Source organism: Gymnoscopelus braueri (assembly GCF_963280865.1).
Source record: "Gymnoscopelus braueri genome assembly, chromosome: 14".
Classification (NCBI taxonomy): Eukaryota; Metazoa; Chordata; class Actinopteri; order Myctophiformes; family Myctophidae; genus Gymnoscopelus; species Gymnoscopelus braueri.
Window position 1 is genome coordinate 46,458,681 of NC_137619.1, and position 17,877 is coordinate 46,476,557.

The 17,877-nt window shown below is 42.9% G+C and overlaps 2 protein-coding genes across 3 annotated transcripts in view; both read left to right on the forward strand.

The window, feature by feature from the left end:
• pax2a (paired box 2a) overlaps positions 1 to 8,928 on the forward strand; it is a gene marked incomplete at both ends in the record, with an annotated part of 42,161 nt that extends 33,233 nt beyond the window's left edge. For both annotated transcript variants that reach the window (XM_080450132.1, XM_080450131.1), the window contains 3 exons: positions 5,467 to 5,568; positions 8,169 to 8,255; positions 8,852 to 8,928. In XM_080450132.1, coding sequence (XP_080306258.1) covers positions 5,467 to 5,568; positions 8,169 to 8,255; positions 8,852 to 8,928 — 266 coding nt within the window. The remainder of the gene's footprint in view (positions 1 to 5,466; positions 5,569 to 8,168; positions 8,256 to 8,851) is intronic.
• cdhr1a (cadherin-related family member 1a) overlaps positions 1 to 17,877 on the forward strand; it is a gene marked incomplete at both ends in the record, with an annotated part of 274,624 nt that overhangs the window by 79,441 nt on the left and 177,306 nt on the right. The gene's annotated exons all lie outside the window — the stretch shown is intronic.

The window sequence follows — 17,877 nt, forward strand, 5'->3', positions numbered from 1 at the left end:
CTGAGTTTTGAAGCGATCCAGCGGGTCCGGCTGCTCGGTTGTTTGTGTGTGATTTTGTTGAGGGAATACCACCGCAAGATTATTATTGTTTGTTTTCACAAAACCTCTGGGAAATCCTTTGCGCGTTTGAGCTCGATTGATCGGGCGCAATTTGTTTTTGGTTTTGTTTTTCTGTAACATTTCACTGGTGTATGTTTCCATTTAGTTGAATGAATTACCGTTGAGTGCTCATGAGATTATTATTATTAGTAATGCGAATGAGCAAAGGAACTGTTTAAGGCTTCCTATCTATTTAGGGTTTCTACGAACGATGTTAAAGTCATATCGCAGTCAAAGACAAGAAGGGTGAATTACATCAGGAACATAAATAACCTCAGGAACAAATAGTTTATCCACTTTAAAGTAAAAACTACATACTGTGTACACTCCCAGAGTTCCCCATCCTTCAATATATGTGGACTTATAGCCCCAAAGGTAACCTTTTAGTGTAGCTGTGCTCATACAATACAGTACCACAAATCGGCAATGGGAGTGTTGTGTCCTGTCTCAGTATTTTTATTGCTGTGTTGTGTTAGAGCCCGGCCAAGTAGCTGACACATCGCTACCCTGCTGCCTTCACCTCCGTTTGCTGTATTTTGGGTTCTTACTGTCCTGTTGACTTGTTTGTTCACTACAAAAAAAACACACATCCATCCAACCTCTGTTTTTCTGTCTGAGTGTGAGTGAGTGAGTGAGTGAGTGAGTGAGTGAGTGAGTGAGTGAGTGAGTGAGTGAGTGAGTGAGTGAGTGAATGAGTAAATGAGTGAGTGAGTGAGTGAGTGAGTGAGTGAGTAAATGAGTGAGTGAGTGAGGGAATGAGTGAGTGAGTGAGTGAGTGAGTGAGCGAATGAGTGAGTGAGTGAGTGAGTGAGTGAGTGAGTGAGTGAACGAGCGAGCGAGCGAGGGAATGAGTGAGTGAGTGAGTGAGTGAGTGAGTGAGTGAGTGAGTGAGTGAGTGAGTGAGTGAGTGAGTGAGTGAGTGAGTGAGTGAGGGAATGAGTGAGTGAGTGAGTGAGTGAGTGAGTGAGTGAGTGAGTGAGTGAGTGAGTTGAGTGAACGAGGGAGTGAGTGAGCCGGTGACTGACTGACCGACCGACTAAGCGAGTCAGTCAGTCAGTCAGTCAGTCAGTCAGTCATGAATGCACGGGGGTCACACTTCTTTCTACATTACATTTTGTTTTGTTCTCTCTTCCACCTGGCAGACCACCATCACCATCCATCCCACATGTGTGTAAAGCGGGAGCCCCATGAGGCATCCTTTGCCCCCTTCACCCCCTCCTCCTCTCTGGGGGACTGTGCTCTAGCTGACATCTTGCCCCGCCACCAGTCCGGCCTTTCAGTAGACGCCTGTACTCCCAGCTACCCTGTGCATGCCCACCATGGCCCCCGCTACCACCAGTATGCCAGCCAGCCCTTTATAGCAGGTACAGAAGGCCCCCCCCGCCCCCCCACCCCGACCGCTGACTATAGACTCAAATCACAGCTCAATCATTCTATTTATTCTATCTCTATGCATTCGTCTTTGTCGGGACTAGGGGTTGGCAGTACCACTTGCCAACCACTAGTCTAGTGTTCCTACCTCATATGTCCAAAACTGTTACTTTCCAGGATTCAAATTCAAAAATAGCAAGAGCAGCAGATCTACAAGCTCAAAAACGTGTTTCGAGCTTGCGAATCTGCTACTTTTCATGCTTTAGTGTGACGCTGTAGTATGATCAAGTAGGGCGTTAATTTACGAAAAAACTCAAAAAGTAAAAATATGAAGATAAGAGGTTTCTGCCCGACAACAACGAATGATTACTTCCTCTTTCATTTCTCTTTCAAATCATTTATTCCATGCTGGGGGGATTGGGAGGGGGGGGGGTCATTTCCTTGTGTATATCGGATCAAAAGCGAGCCGGCTCTTCTGTGGTAAAGAAAAGCCGTAAAATCCCGTCATGCTTTGCCCTGTACTGTTATGTACACCGTTGCACAGCTGACGGCTTGCTCCTCATTAATGGCGACTTCTCTCTCTCTCTATCTCTCTCTCTCTCTCTCTCTGTCTCTCTCTCTCACCCCTTTCTTTCCACTGCGCTTTTTCTCCAACGCTGACCCTCCGCTTGGCCTTTTTTAAACTAACAATGGCGTCCGGGCCTCTCCAGCCTCGTGATGGAGCTGCAGGTCCTGGGGGCCAGGGAGGAGGCCAAGAGAGGGTTGGAGGCACATACTAGGCCTGGGGCTGGGGTTTGAGGGTTGTGTTGTGTTGCGTTGTACTGCTCTGTTCTGTCCGACGTGCCCCTTGATCCAGCCAGGCCCGATGCCGTCACTATCAATTATACAGATGAATGATGAACGCTGTGCATGCGCTCTCACTGCTCTGTGGCTGTCAGCCTCATCAGCTGATTCAGGACACCCAGAGATGTTAATGTTAAACCGGGTTGGAGTTAACTTATGAACTGTTAACTTATGAGTTGTTGACGCGCATCTGTGTGTGCAGTGGTGGAAAGTAACTAAGTACATTTACTTAAGTACTATACTTAAGTACAATTTTGAGGCATTTGTACTTTACTTGAGTATTTCCAATTTCCAATACTTTTACTTCTACTCCACTACAATTATTTGAAAACTTAAGTTATTAGTTATTTTGTAGATTGATTATTATTACAAAACATAAATTAACCACTTCAGCCCTACATACATTTCGGCCATTTGAAAATAGCCGATCTACAAGCTCGCGATGCGACTCATTGTGAGCTTGCAGCTATTTTCAAAAGTTTTTATACATTTGAAAACTTTTACTTTTGGTACTTTATGTACATTTTGATGCCAATACTTTTGTACTATTACTCAAGTACATTTTGAATTCCGGAATTTTACTTCTTACAGAGTAATTCTACATTGCAGTATTGATACTTTTACTTAAGTAAAACATTTGAGTACTATTTCCACCACTGTGTGTGTGTGTGTGTATGTGTTTGTTGGAGATTGGGTCATATTTATGGTTTTAGCCTTTACATTGCACTATAATGATACCACAGTGTGTTCTATCTTGGGTTCGTACTAGCAGACTGGCCACAAATCCGTAGCATAAAGTTACGAAACCTTTCGTCGACTCATCGCATAGTTCTGGAATGTTTTGCACATCGAGGTTTAGTTTAACTTTAATCGATACGTTTGATTTGAATGTTGAAATTGAAATGGGTTGGTTCAAGCCTATGTAAGCATACTGCACATATTTTTGATTTAGAGGAAGAAAACATTATTGTATTTTATAAGATTATAAAGAAATTGAATTAAAAAGATTGTTTTGGAATATATTGTTAAATAGGTGCACACTATGACCAGGGATGTGATCTAAAAGGGTGAAAATGGCATTTTTTGCATTTCATCTCAACTTTAAGGTTAGGCACTGTAGGTTTGGTTACGGTTATGGTTTGGTTTAAGATGAACGTAATGTCAAAACACTGTCGGTTTGACTTCACATGGTCCACATTTGATCATTCAATATCCTATAAATATCATACTTTCATAACTATATCTGCAGTGAGATCAGGCTGTGTGTAACTGTATCAGACATGAAGTGCTACAGTGCTAGCTTGTCTTCTCTACTCCTGCTATTCACTGCGGTTATTACCTCTAACCCTTTCTATATAATGTTATAAACAATCTCATGATGGAATGTTAAAGCAAAGATATTTCATACAGTATGTTTTCCTGCGTAACATTCATGAAGTATGATAGCAAATGACAGCCTTTTGTTAAGACGAGACAGAGACAATGGTGTCACTTGCTGTAAATAGCTGTTCTGCGAGCTTGCAACGCATCGCATCACAATGCACACGTGAGCTTGCAGATCTGCTATATTTCCGTGCACATTAGTTGATGCTGGGGGGGGTTTTCCCAAGTTTATTTCATGCATCATAAAGCCAGGGTGTAAACGACTAACTGCTTTCACTTTTAACCCTTTTCAAAGATGACTGTTTGCATCATATGGGGCTCATGGGAAAACAAGCCAACGTTGCCACGATTGCACGTTGCTGACACTGCAGTGTTTTAAAGTTGCAATCCATAACATTTATGTCAGTGATTCCCAACCTGTGGGCCGGGGCCCACTGGTGGGCAGTGAGGATATTGCATGTGGGCCCCCAGATAACCAAGATTTGTAATGATAATATAATATTAATATAAAAAAAACCGAATGGCTGCCGTGTTAAGTGGTCAGATGGGTGGGCCGCGAACACTCTCAAGATTTTCAAGTGGGTCCTGATCCAGAAAAGGGTTGGGAACCAGTGATTTATGTGATGTCCCCGGGATTCCAAACCCAGGAAGATGACAATATAGGCTCTATGCACTGCAGCCATATTGGAAAGAAATTGGGCCACTTCCTTCACAGGTGTTACCAATGATACTAATGAAGGCTTTGTTCCTTTTCATGGAGCACAGTGGTTCTCAAACCCTTTAATTTCAAGGACCCCCATAACTCCGAGAGTGTACAAATGGAACCAAATGGACCCGTACGGGTCCATTTGGTTCCATTTGTACACTCTCAGAGTTACACACCTTTTAAGGGGCCATTAGGAACCCCCTCAAGGAACCATGCGGGTCCCTGGACCACACTTTGAGACCCACTGGTGTAGCAGAGTGTTTCCAGTGAGACAAAATGCACAATATCATGACTCTGTTTGAACGGAATGGAACAGAGCCTTCATTAGTATCATTGGTAACACCTGTGAAGGAAGTAAGAAGAGGCCCAATTTCTCTCCAAAATGGCTGCTGTGCATAGAGCCTACTCTACCGAGGGAATAAGCCTCGCGGCCCACTTGCACAGTGGAGATACTGTGCTTTGAGTTTCAGGCAGTACCACTTGCCAACCACTAGTCTAGTGTTCCTACCCGAACACGGGGTCTAAATGTCCCAATAGAAGAGTAGGGAGGGGGAGGCCCCCTCCAAACATACCAACATACTTTACCATACAGGCTGATCAAAAATGATGTTTTATTCACTGACGTTCAGGATTGCAGCCTTCAAATAAACCTCATTATTATCATTAATAGCGATAAGAATGTGGATAATAATATCAATACTGCAGACGTTATTCAAAACAATGAAACTGGGAAATTTGCATTATGAATTTTGTAGTAATCAAACAAACATACCGACACTTTTTAGATCGGCTATTTTCAAATAGCCTATGTATAAAATAGGGCTGAAGTGGTTAATGTATGTTTTATAATAGAATAATGTGTATCTGAAAAGTAACTAGTAACTAAAGTTTGCAAATAAATGTAGTGGAGTAAAAAAAGTATTGGAAATTGGAAATACGCAAGTAAAGTACAAATACCTCAAAATTGTACCTAAGTACAGTACTTGAGTAAATGTGCTGAGTTACTTTCCACCACTGGTAACAGAACATCTTTGTAACAGTTTCCTATACCTTTGTGCTTTCAGGTCGAGACATGGCCAGTACGACCCTCCCCGGCTACCCTCCTCATGTCCCCCCCACAGGACAGGGCAGCTACCCCACCTCCACCCTCGCTGGCATGGTTCCTGGTAAGTGACATTACTGCTTTATTTTTATTTTTACGATGCAATAAATTTTAGCTTCGCTCATTATGTTTTCAGTGGGTAAAGTCCCTTCCAATTGATCATGTAAAAAAAAAAAAAAAACCTGCAGCCGATTGCCCGCAACTGCCATTATGAACTAGACGTGGAAACCTTGAAAGCATTTTTAAGAGAAATCTCAACTTGAAGATGCTTTCTGCAACCAACCGACCACTGAGGTCATTCAAAGTCAAACATGAACTAACCTAAAAGAGGTGCTTTTCTAGTATGCCGTAAAGCTTGTTATAGCTTCGTTAAGAGTGCGGTTAGCGGGTGGTTAATAAAAATGCATATATGTAACACTTACATGTGCATTATTACAGCATTCTTATGGTACAGTACGCATGATGCATTCATGCTGATGTTTACACACACACACACACACCAACAACAATAAATGCTGACTATTGACCCCGGGGAGGGTGAAAAAACAAACCTTTCTTAAGCTTGGCTCGTGCCTCTGACCCCCCTGAAGGGACTTGGAAGTATAAAGCTTGTTATAGCTTTGTTAGAGTGTGGTTAGCGTGTGGTTAGCATCTGCGGACGGGGGACATTAGACGAGCTCGATAGGCGATCACCACAATCAGTGGCCATGAGATAGGACAGTTCCTCTCAGTTCCACTCCAGCTCCCCGCGCTCATTACCCTCGCCGTGTCCACGTGGCGCTGCTCTCGGCGGAACCCGTCGATAAACACTGCTCTTCCCCTCGCCTCCCCGGACACCCAGGGCTGCCGAGCGTATCTCTTTCCCCTCTACTTAACCTGCAGTTCAGGTTCACAGCAAACAGTTAAGGGTCAAAACACAGCCGGCGTGGAGGGCCTGTAAATATTTAAATCACTATCTCTCTCAGGGATGAGTCTCGGGTTACACAGGACCAGCCGGGGTGGATGCTATAGCTGCCAGTCTGTGTTTAGAGGCCGTCTGCAGCAAACAAGAAAACATACACAGTCACTTCACTCACTGACTCACTCACTCACACACACCGCGGAGCAGGATCCATTCACCTGTAATCAAAGCAGACGTGTGGTGTTTACAGCAGTGGCTTTCAAAACATGTCCACGTCAGGGACCCATACATTTAAATGTATTTGGCCCACGGAACCCCCATCTGTGGTGCCAGGGACTGCCACAAGAGAAGATTTGTCTCAAAATTATTCAAAATGTGTCAAGATTTTTTCAGCTATTTTCGAATGGCCAAAAGTATAAAATAGGATGGTTAAACTGTTCCTCGTTTTGCTGGGGACCCCCATTTTGCTGGGGACCCGCTGGGAACCGAGTCAAGGACCGCTGGGGGTCCCTGGACCCCACTTTGAGAACCACTGGTTTAGATGTCTCCACCAAACAAGGAAACATACAGTAACTTCACTCACTCACATAACGGACCAGGATCATTCACCTGTAATCAAAGCACATGTGTGGCGTTTACAGTCAGGGGCGTTTAACAGCAACTATAAAAGCTGAAATCAAATCACAAACATAATTATATATGTACCGTATAGTACAATAGTTCAAAATGTAGTTATTTTATTTCAAGGACGCCTCTGACTTTGAGAACCACTGATATAGTGTATATCTATATATGAATTTAATTTGTTACCGGTATTTTGCTATTTTTCCAAATACACACACCCACACACACACACCCACACACACACACACACACACACACACACACACACACACACACACACACACACACACACAGTTTACACAAGCTATGCACACACATAGCATACACACTCACACACTACATGAAGATGCTCTTAATCCATGGCTCCCTAGCTGTTTTCTGTTTTCTTTTCTTTTTTTTCTCTCCTCCTTTTCACCCGGTGGGCGAACGACTAAGATTTAGTGACTGGCCCCAAACACTGTTAAAGCAAAGGCCATTCCTCAGCAGCTTCATATAAAACCCAGCCTTTATTGTCTCATAAAAAGAAAGAAACGTGCGAGACCCACAGCATTGCTCACTGACACCACCGACCGCCTCAGCCCTCCTGCCCTCAACCGCCGGGACACGTACTGTACAGAGAGAGAGAGAGAGAGAGAGAGAGAGAGAGAGAGAGAGAGAGAGAGAGAGAGTGAGAGAGAGAGAGAATGAGAGTCGGGGGGGAATCCATTAGGGACTTTTGAAGCGAAGCGTCATCGGTTAAAAGCAGGAAAAGGGTACTGAGGCCCCACACTGCAGGAGAGAATAGAGGAGAAGAACCTGAAGGCTAAGAGAGGATTAATAGACCAATCTATCCACCTACAGTGGACCGCCAAGGAGAGTCAGTGTGGAAAACGACCGGGCACAAAAGCACATTGTATTTTTAAACATTGTTGTGCGACAATGTTGTTTAAGCTTTGCTCAGTGGCACAGAAATGTAATTAACGGCACGAACGGGGGGGAAAAGAAATGTGAAGTGCGTTTCTCTCTTTTTTTTTTTTTACACCTGGTTGGAAAAGGCGTTCATTTAGTGCCTAATATTACATGAAAAGTGTCAGTCATTTCCGTCCAGCGCCAGGCTATATCTCTTTGTTAATGTTTGCTCTTATTGATTTGCCTTCTAGGAGGGGACTTTTCCGGAAACCCTTACTCACATCCACAGTACACCACCTACAACGAAGCATGGCGGTTCAGCAATCCAGCATTACTAAGTAAGTGACCCTGTCGTCAGCATATAAATTCAAACTGAAAACAAATTCTCCAAATCCTGTATTTCAATGCATCGTAAAACAACATTACAGCCCTCATTCTGTGGTTTTATCAACGATAATAAGACAGGTTCAAAACATCTACACACCGTGTTCTTACAGGATGTGCTGTAGTTTCCATGCACGACAATATACTGAACCTATGAACTACACACAGAAAAATAAAAGTTTCACCTGGAACTGAAACTGGTTTTAAGAGTGATGCCAAAGAAGAACCATAATTGGTTCCAGAAAGAACCTTTCAGACCAAGGTTCTTTAAACCAAAAATTTGTTTACAGAACCATAGAACCTTTATAGAATCCAAGGTTCTATAAAGACAAATTAAAGGGACATAAACAAATGGTTCTTAAAAAAAACTTCTCTAGAGCCATGGAGGACCATTGACTAAATAAAATGGTTCTTTAGTAGGCTATGGTTCTTCATGGAACCCTAACATGGAGCCTTTTAATGAACCATTTGAGAGCCATTATGTCTCTGTACACTATGTGGTTGTTTGACCTCGTGGGTTCCAACGGTCCGTTCTTCTGTTAACTTTCAGGTTCCCCTTATTATTATAGTGCCGCGTCCCGTGGCTCAGCCCCACCCACTGCTGCAGCTGCCTACGACCGCCACTAGGAGTCACTATGGAGAGCGGCTCAAACTGCAGGGCCACGGCTTGGGCCTCCACTACGTCGCCCCTGTCTGAGAGAGAGAGAGAGAGAGAGAGACACACCCACCGAGCGAGCGAGAAGGGAAGCAGCGCGAAAGAAGGGAATCCTCCAGAAAAAAACGCCCACGTATGTTCCACCGTACGGAGGAGGAGTGACGCGCCGCCGGTCGGTTGAGTCGGTCGGCGGCATGACGCCTATAAGTTCAGCTTCAGAACACAACGCTGTTTTGGGTCGAGAGGGTCCCCCCCCCCCCCTCTGGGCGTTCAGAACTAAAACCATCAAGACCCAACACAACCACCACACCACCATCAACACCACCACCTCCCAGAACCCTCACAGGCCTGAACATTTCCAGAATGACTTTTAAGAGATTATATAAATATATATATTATAAAATATAAATTGACGAAGAAGAAGAAGAAGAGAAAAAAAAAACGGTGTGGAAAGATACCGAGTGAAAACAAAAAAATTGTGAGTTTTTATTGTTTTGTTATTTTTATTTGTTGCCGTTGTTGTTCTTGTTGTTGTTGTTTTCTCTTCATTGGAACGTCACATTCCTTTAACATCGCGAAATGCAGTATTTTGTTCTGCTTATACAAAGAAAAGTCCCGGGGAGACGAGAATCCTTTAAAGCCGGATTTATACTCCGTAGAACGGACGGCGTCGCTTGCCGAAAGGAACGGATCAACAGGCTGACGGCGGGTCGTGGGACTCGCGACAGAGACCGGTTATTTTAGGCAAGCGACGCCCTTGTGCAATGCGTATGAACTAGCCTCAACCACTTAAACCCTATTTCATTGACCGGAGTACCCCAGGGCTCTATACTGGGCACCCTCGTACAGAGGGTTACATGCGCAGTGGTGGAAAAAGTACTCAAATGTTAAAGTAAAGTAAAAGTATCACTACTGCAATGTAGAAGTACTCTGTTACAAGTAAAAGTCCGGAATTCAAAATTGACTTGAGTAAAAGTACAAAAGTATTGGTATCAAAATGTACGATGCGACGCGTTGTGAGCTTGTAGATCGGCTATTTTCAAATAGCCTAGGTATAAAATACGGCTAAAGTGGTTAATGTGTATATTTTTTAATAATTGTAGTCGAGTAAAAGTACAATATTTGCCTCTGAGATGTAGACATGTAATTAGTTACTTTCCACCACTGCACATGCGTGTGCATTGTGAGCTTGTAGATCGGCTCAAATATTGGCTCCGGAACAGGGATGCTATAGGGTTCATTTGGTTAAGTCAGGAGGACTGATGCAGGTATAGTGTTGTGAAGGGCCCTTCCCCCAGCTCTGTCTATGAGATCCTGGACTTAACGCAGGGTGGGCTGCATTTTGGTGCTTCTACTGTACGTTTTCCTCTGACCCCCCCCCCCCCCCCCCCCACATTAAAGGATAAAACATTAGCATGTGCTGCAACGTTTACCGATGGCAACATCACGCTCCCTGTGGCAAAACAATCAGATGTACAAAATGTAAATCATTTTTAAAGTGATGACACACAAAGGTATTGAAAACACGCAGACCCCAGATCTCAAAAATGGTCTTGCCAGAATTTAAAATACTTTAAATTATTATTATTTTATTATTTTCATTTTCTATTGTAAAAAAAACTAAAACAAAAGTAAAAAAAAACTAAGAATATCCACGATTTTTCCGTTTCAGTCACATTTCTTTGTCATTTTTCCCGTCATGCCCTTGATCATGCATGGTCGTCTTTGCTCTTTGTTTTGCACTATAGCCTGAGGTTATTTGATTTAAATGGGTACATTCACATTCGTACTGTTTTAAGTTATAATTAACACCCGTCAAGCTAGAATATCATTAAAAAAAAAGAAAAAAAAACACTGTTGCATATCTGTACAAATATAAAAAGACAAATAATGTCATCGTCAGCATCTTTTCCTACAGTGAAACGATGCATCCAAGAGTACAAGTGTTTATAAGCCATAGTCCTACTGTATACAGTAGGGCTATATAACCTGATCCCTTCAGTACAACATTCAACAACGTAATCCAACCATCAGATGCCTACATGAGAGCAAGCTTCACATGTTGAGTGGCTTCAAAAATTGCCTTACAAACTTGTCTTTTACGAATATTAATTAATATTTGCCTTTACAACAACAGATATCCACCACCTCCTTTTAACCAAGTTCTGAGAAACAAAGCATTCATTGGTTTTGCTTCTGGAAAAATATTTTGTGAATGTACTTTTTACTACATTTGCCAAAGACTTAGTTTGATATTTAATATTTTATTTACAGTATACAGTATATGTGCATAAAGAAAGCAGTATTATCTTTAAAAAAAAATAAGTAGTCAACACTGAACATGTGTGTGGTTAACAGGCAAACAAGACATAAATGCATATAATGACTGTAATGATAAAAGGTGAAATTCAATTAATATTCCGTCATTTGCAACAAATGCTGCTTTGTAGAATGATTTGTGTATAATGTGACCATTCCTCTCTGTAAATAAGATCACACACACACCGTTACAGTATCACACTAATGTACTGGCTCCCTTTGTAGATATAAAGACTGAAAAAGTTCCATTACATTTTGTGTCTCAATGTATTGTTGTGTCGAAAATGCACACAACTGCTGTATGGCGCGTGTCTATGGTACGTACTGTACGTATGTACGATAGCGCACCGTCCTGATGCTAACATCACATAAAGTTGTCGGTATGTTTTTTGGGGGTTTTTGCCTTTTTTATTTTCGCGTCCATATTTTATGTCACTATGCAATGAGTTAAATGGCTTTCTGTATTCCTCTTTTGTTGTTGGGCTCAGAATAAATAATAATCCCCGCCCCCACACGTCCTGAAAAGGAATGATGGGCAAAAACGTATACGTACTGTAAAAGTCTAAAACGTTTGTGTACAGTATTAGACAACCAATGTGTAACGGTTTTCTGCTGTACACTCAGTCTGAATTTTGTATGTCCTGCACCATTATGTTCCCTTTGACATTGAACTCAAGTCCTTGGCAACGATCAAAGATGTTGTCTGGTTTGCTGTTATAGGAGTTCATCGTCATCATTATTGTTCACTCAACTGACTGTCATCTGTGCCGCCATGTACAGACACACGCATTCACTCTCCGAGCCCCATTTATACTTTGTCGTAAAACGCTGTTGCACACGGAAAATAGTGAGCTTGTAGGTCTGCTATTTTCACCGCGCAATACCATTGTACGATGGAGCAAAAATTAGGCCTTCACTCCTTCCTCTCTGTTTGTCTCTCTCTCCCTCTGTTTCTCTCTGTCTCTCTGTCTCTCTCTCTCTCTCTCTCTTTCCCTCACTCTCAGCAGCCCCCCCCCCAACCCCACCAGTATATCACTCGAGCATAAAAAAAGGGCATCCGAGAAGAAGTTTACTTTTAACTCAACAACACACAAGCAAAAGTACATCACCCTAGTTCCCCTCTTTTACTGTCACTTGCTGCTGTGCAGACACCAGTGAACTGAGACACACACACAGACTGCAGACACTGTTTTGGGAGGAGGAGAAGCTATCCTCTACAAGTTGCACTTGGGATTTGCCTATTTCTGTCTACATGTAGCTCAACATATCGGGAAAATGAGACACACACCGGCGTTTAGAGGGCGACCCACCTTCATTTAAGAGGGACGGAGAGACAAAGAGAGGGAGAGAGAGAGAGAGAGAGAGGAGGACTGTGCTTTAGATAGTCTGAGCTCCACCGGCTGAAGAAAGAAATGGGTCTCGCACTGTTGTAAAGATGATACAGGAGACGTGTCATGGACGCGAAAAAGGATTTCTGATGAAAATCTATAAGAAAAAAAAAAGCCTCGTGGCCTCAATCATCGTTCTGTTCCAATTCTGTTCCAATTCTTTTTGTGCACATGAGAAATAAATTCTTTTATATGTCAGTCGTTGGACTCTGTGTCGCCTCATTATTAACCCCATAAGAAAATGATTCAGAGTTCAAGGTTTCTGTGCGCGGCCTGCACTGCCTGCTGCCAGCCTGGGTGTTAATGTTTAGTTTTACGAACACCGGCCGACTATAGGAGCCACTCGTATGTGTCTACAGCATCAAATCGTTGTTGTCGGGCAGAAACCTCTTATCTCCATAGTATTTTTACTTTTCGTGTTTTTTCGTAAATTAACGCCCTAGTTGATCATGTACTACAGAGTCACACAAAAGCATCAAAAGTAGTGGATCCGAGCTTGTAGATCTGCTACTTTTGCTATTTTTGAACTTGAATCTTAAAAAGTAACAGTTTTGGACATATGAGGTTTCCACCCGACAGAGACGAATATGAAATACATGATAGGTGTACAACTGTGTGCGTGTGCATGTGTGTGTGTGTGTGTGTGTGCGCGTGCGTGCCCATGCATGCGTGTGTACTGTAACTGTACCGACATATTTCATTGTGTACTGTCAATTTAGTAACGTTTTTAAGCCAGGTTCTTATAGATTCCATGCCAATTTTGCTACACTTACACATCTATCACAACCTCTGAAACATGATGAACACTTTTGGGATTAAAACTTGACCATGACAGTCCTTTTAAACTAAACCGGACAAAGTGTAAATGCTAAGAGTGCTGTGGCATAGTCGAGTGTGTGTGTATGTGTGTGTGTGTGTGTGTGTGTGTGTGTGTGTGTGTGTGTGTGTGTGTGTGTGTGTGTGTGTGTGTAAGAGAAAATGGGAAAAGAGAGAAAGGGATTGAGGGAGAGACAGAAAACAAAAAGCAAAACAACAACTATTCTCATTACTGTTTTCCTGTTACCACTATTTATACTGTACCAGTATATTTAATTCATCTTAATATATATTTAACTATAGTTTCACTATAGTAACCTTCTTTGCAACATATATGCTAATAAAGCATTATAGAATTGAAATGAATTGAGAGTGAAAGAGAGACAGAGAGAAAGGGAGAAAGGGAGGGGTACAGAGAGAGTGTAGAATGAATGCAGGGCTGCATTGAGGTACATTTAATGATGCAGTTGTTTCAGTGTGCTCTAGCGTCTCTCCTCTCCTCTCCTCTCCTCTCCTCTCCTCTCCTCTCCTCTCCTCTCCTCTCCTCTCCTCCTCTCTCCAAAACGTTGTAATTCAGCTCTCCGGCTTCCTCTCTGCCTATTGTTTATTTCATAGATCCCCCATGAAGCATCAAGAGCTGCTGTTTCTGTCAGCCCCTAACTGTCCTATGTGTTTGTCATTCAGGCCTTGTTAAAAGGCGCGCGCGCGCACACACTCTCACACACACACACACACACACACACACACACACACACACACACACACACACACACACACACACACACACACACACACACACACACACACACACACACACACACACACACACACACACACACACACACACACACACACACAGTCTCTCCGCCTTCCACCAGCTGAGAATTCCCAGTGGTAAAATTATTCCATTTAGACGGGAACTTTTTGTCACTCCCCTGTCTAAATTGGCATATCTCGCTCTCTGGTAGAAAGCAATAAAGTGTGAACCCGGATGCATCTGTCAGTCAAGCTCATCTTTACTTTAGCGGGCCAGATGACAACAACAGGAGAAGAGAAACACGCTGCAGCAGAAATCCAGCTCGCTGATTGGATCTCATCGGCAAGGCATTACGAAAAGCACCTGTCATCCTCACGGCTCCTCAAACCCCATACAGAGGGGCCCCTGCCTGCCCCCGGGGGGCCGTGGGCCCCCCCCGCCCCCGCCATAAGATTTACTGAAACACTTCAGCCTCATTGTCAACTTGGTCTGGTGATGCACCACGGCTAGAGAGGCCTGAGTCCTTCACAAGGTTCTAGTAAATACATGATGAGAAGTAGAGGTGAAACCATTACAGAAGTCCAATAATCGCTTCGACAGATCGACAGAAAATGTATCAAATTCCATTTTGGTAGTTGATCATCTCAGCGATGAATCATTTAAAAAATATATAATAACTTCACCAAAAATGTATGAATGTTTTCTTTGTTTCACACTATGAAATTAAAAGTTATGTTATGTTTTTGACTGTTGTGCAAGTATTAAAGGGATATTTCACTTTCAAAAAAACGTTTGGTCATTTTATCGTCTCCCCCCAGACAGTTTTTAAGATGCTTTATTCAATATTTAGATATTTGATATTCATTTTATCAGACACGCCCCTATACGCCTTCCTATACAAACCCATTGTAACTTCAAACTCCATTTTAACCATGTTAAATTCATCGAAAACACCCGTCCTTGCTTCTGGTGACTCACACTGCCCTCCTAATGGGTGAGGGGCCGTGTTTTTCCGATTAATTAATTAATTAATTTAATTTTTTTTTTTACTGTATTTTATTTTTTCATTTTCCAAGAAATATATAAAAAATAAATGAAAAAAGTAATTGAAAAAACACGGCCCCCTCGCGTATTAGGGGGGTGGTATGAGTCACCAGAACCAAGGACGGGTGCTTTTGATGAATCTATCATGGTTAAAATGGAGTTTGAAGTTATAATGGGTTTGTATAGGAAGGGGGCGTGTCTGATAAAATGAATATCAAATATCTAAATACTGAATCGAGCAACTTAAAAACTGTCTGGGGGGCTCACAACGGCCTGAGTAGACGATAAAATGACCAATTTTTTTTTGAAAGTGAAATATCCCTTTAAGCAATTTTTTTTTTCCATTTATGTACTTTACCTTTTTTTTTTTTTTTTTTTCATATTTCAAAATAATAGTTAGTTCCAGTGCCGACTGGTACTGGAATGCCTTTCAGTTTTTGAGTATTTCTTCTTCCATGGCATAGTGTACTGGAAAAGTAAAAGATGCTAACCACTTAGCCCTTTTTTATACTTCGTTGTATGATACTGTCATGTGGTGAAAATAGCTGATCTACAAGCTCACAACGTGTCATAACGACACATTGTGGACTTGTAGATCCGCAATTTTTGACGACATGCCCAAAATAGTTACGGCCAGGTTGAAAGTGCTAGTTAAACAACACAAGAAATCCTACTTTCTTCTAGTCAGCAAAGCTTACATTCATGCCACCATCATTTCACTTTGAACTGATAAGAGCATCGTCTCTGTCGGGTGTAAACCTCATATGTTCAAAACTGTCAGGATTCAAATTCAGAAATAGCAAAAGTAGCAGATCTACAAGCTCAAAACGTGTCGCTTCGCGCCGCGTTTCGAGCTTGGGGATCTGCTACTTTTGATGCTTTGGTGTGACGCTGTAGTATGATCAAGTAGGCCGTTAATTTACAAACAACAAACACACACACAAATATGGAGGTAAGAGGTTTCTGCCCGACAACAACGATATAGATCTTCATATATGGCCCACAAAGGCATCGCTCCAAGCTGCCTCCTATACCCATACAGCAGTAGTTATCAAACGTTTTAGTGCCAAGGACCCCCAAAATCCTATATATTTGGCCGTGGACCCCCATCTGAAAATGTTTTGTGCAAAGGACCCCCAGAAGAGAAGATAATGTGTTTAAAAAAATCAAAATCATTCAAAATTGTCCAAACACTTTCAAGACTTTTGAAGGTTTTTCAAAAAATAGCCAACGTATAAATGGTTAAAACGATTGTGATGCTGTATTAACACATTCTGCTGGGGACCCCCTGGACCACTTTGAGAACCAATGCCATACAGCACCACCAGTGACAACAACGGCATCAACTGAGCTCAGCTAAGCGCTCAACAGCTGAGGTGTTCACAGCCCAGAGTGCCATCATGGCAGCGTTACACAAACATAATCATGGCTTTGTGTCGTGTTGCAAATGTTCCATCGATCGTCTATCGGAGAGGGAGACTCCTGGTATAGTCCTGAGGTGTCATGTGAGAGAGAGGGGTTGCGTTGCGGTGGGGTTTAGAGAGACGAGGCGAGTGTTGGTGGTCTGGGCGCTGACGTCCTGTCATACCGCCTGCATGGGGAGGCTGTCATCAGCCTCATCATGTGGCTGTCAGAGCTGACGCCGGAGCCGAGGGGAGAGGCCAACCCCGGCCGTGTCAATCAACAAGCCCTCATTAGTGGCTGCTTTAATTAGTGGCTGCGGCGGCGGCCGGGGGGGGCGGGGCGGACGGGCAGCGGTATTGTTTACGGTGCCGTCTTCATTAACTCTTTGTTAATAATCCGAATGAATTTTTCACTCTTCTAGGAAAGAGGAGGCGATAACACAGTGTTCCAGCAGTCAAGTGGTATAAATGTGAGGCTGTAAGTGGGCTGGTTAATGAGAGGAGCTGTTGGTGTGAATGAAGAACTATGAGTCGTTTTATATATTTATATATTGACTTTCTCTCTCTCTCTCTCTCTCTATATATATATATGCGTATATATTGCACATAATATAGACTTAAATAACCTGGGTTAGGGGGTGATAAGGGATGACATGACAGTGGACCAATCAGTGCAATCTAAAGCCATATCAGCCTTAGGGATAATACAGCAGCAGGCCAATCAGTGTAGAGCTAAAATGTCACTGCACGCCTGAACTGTCATGGAAGGCAAGCGACCCTCGCTGCTGAAGGAACTCGACATGTCAAACACAGACGAGACGAGAGTCTTGCCTCCAAAACACTTGTGCTGTGGATGGTTTGGTAGAATTCACAGCTGAGGAGACACTGTGGAGTTTATCCGGCAGCAGAGGAACCAAAACACATCGACCTTCGACGGTTCACAGAATGGCTGCATAATGGCGAGGCCGTGTTGTTCAGCCAACTCCCTCCCCGCGCTGCTGGGAAATCTCAGCAGGACTAGCATCTTGTTTGTTGGCGCAGTTCCTCGTTAACCCACATGAACCCTGTATGTCCCTATTCTGGGGTCAACATTCAGTGAAAAGTCACGTTGAGCTTATAGACCGTCTATTTTCGGCGACTAGATTTGGTGTAGAGGGAAAAACTATAGCGAACTTAGTACATAGACCCCTGGGA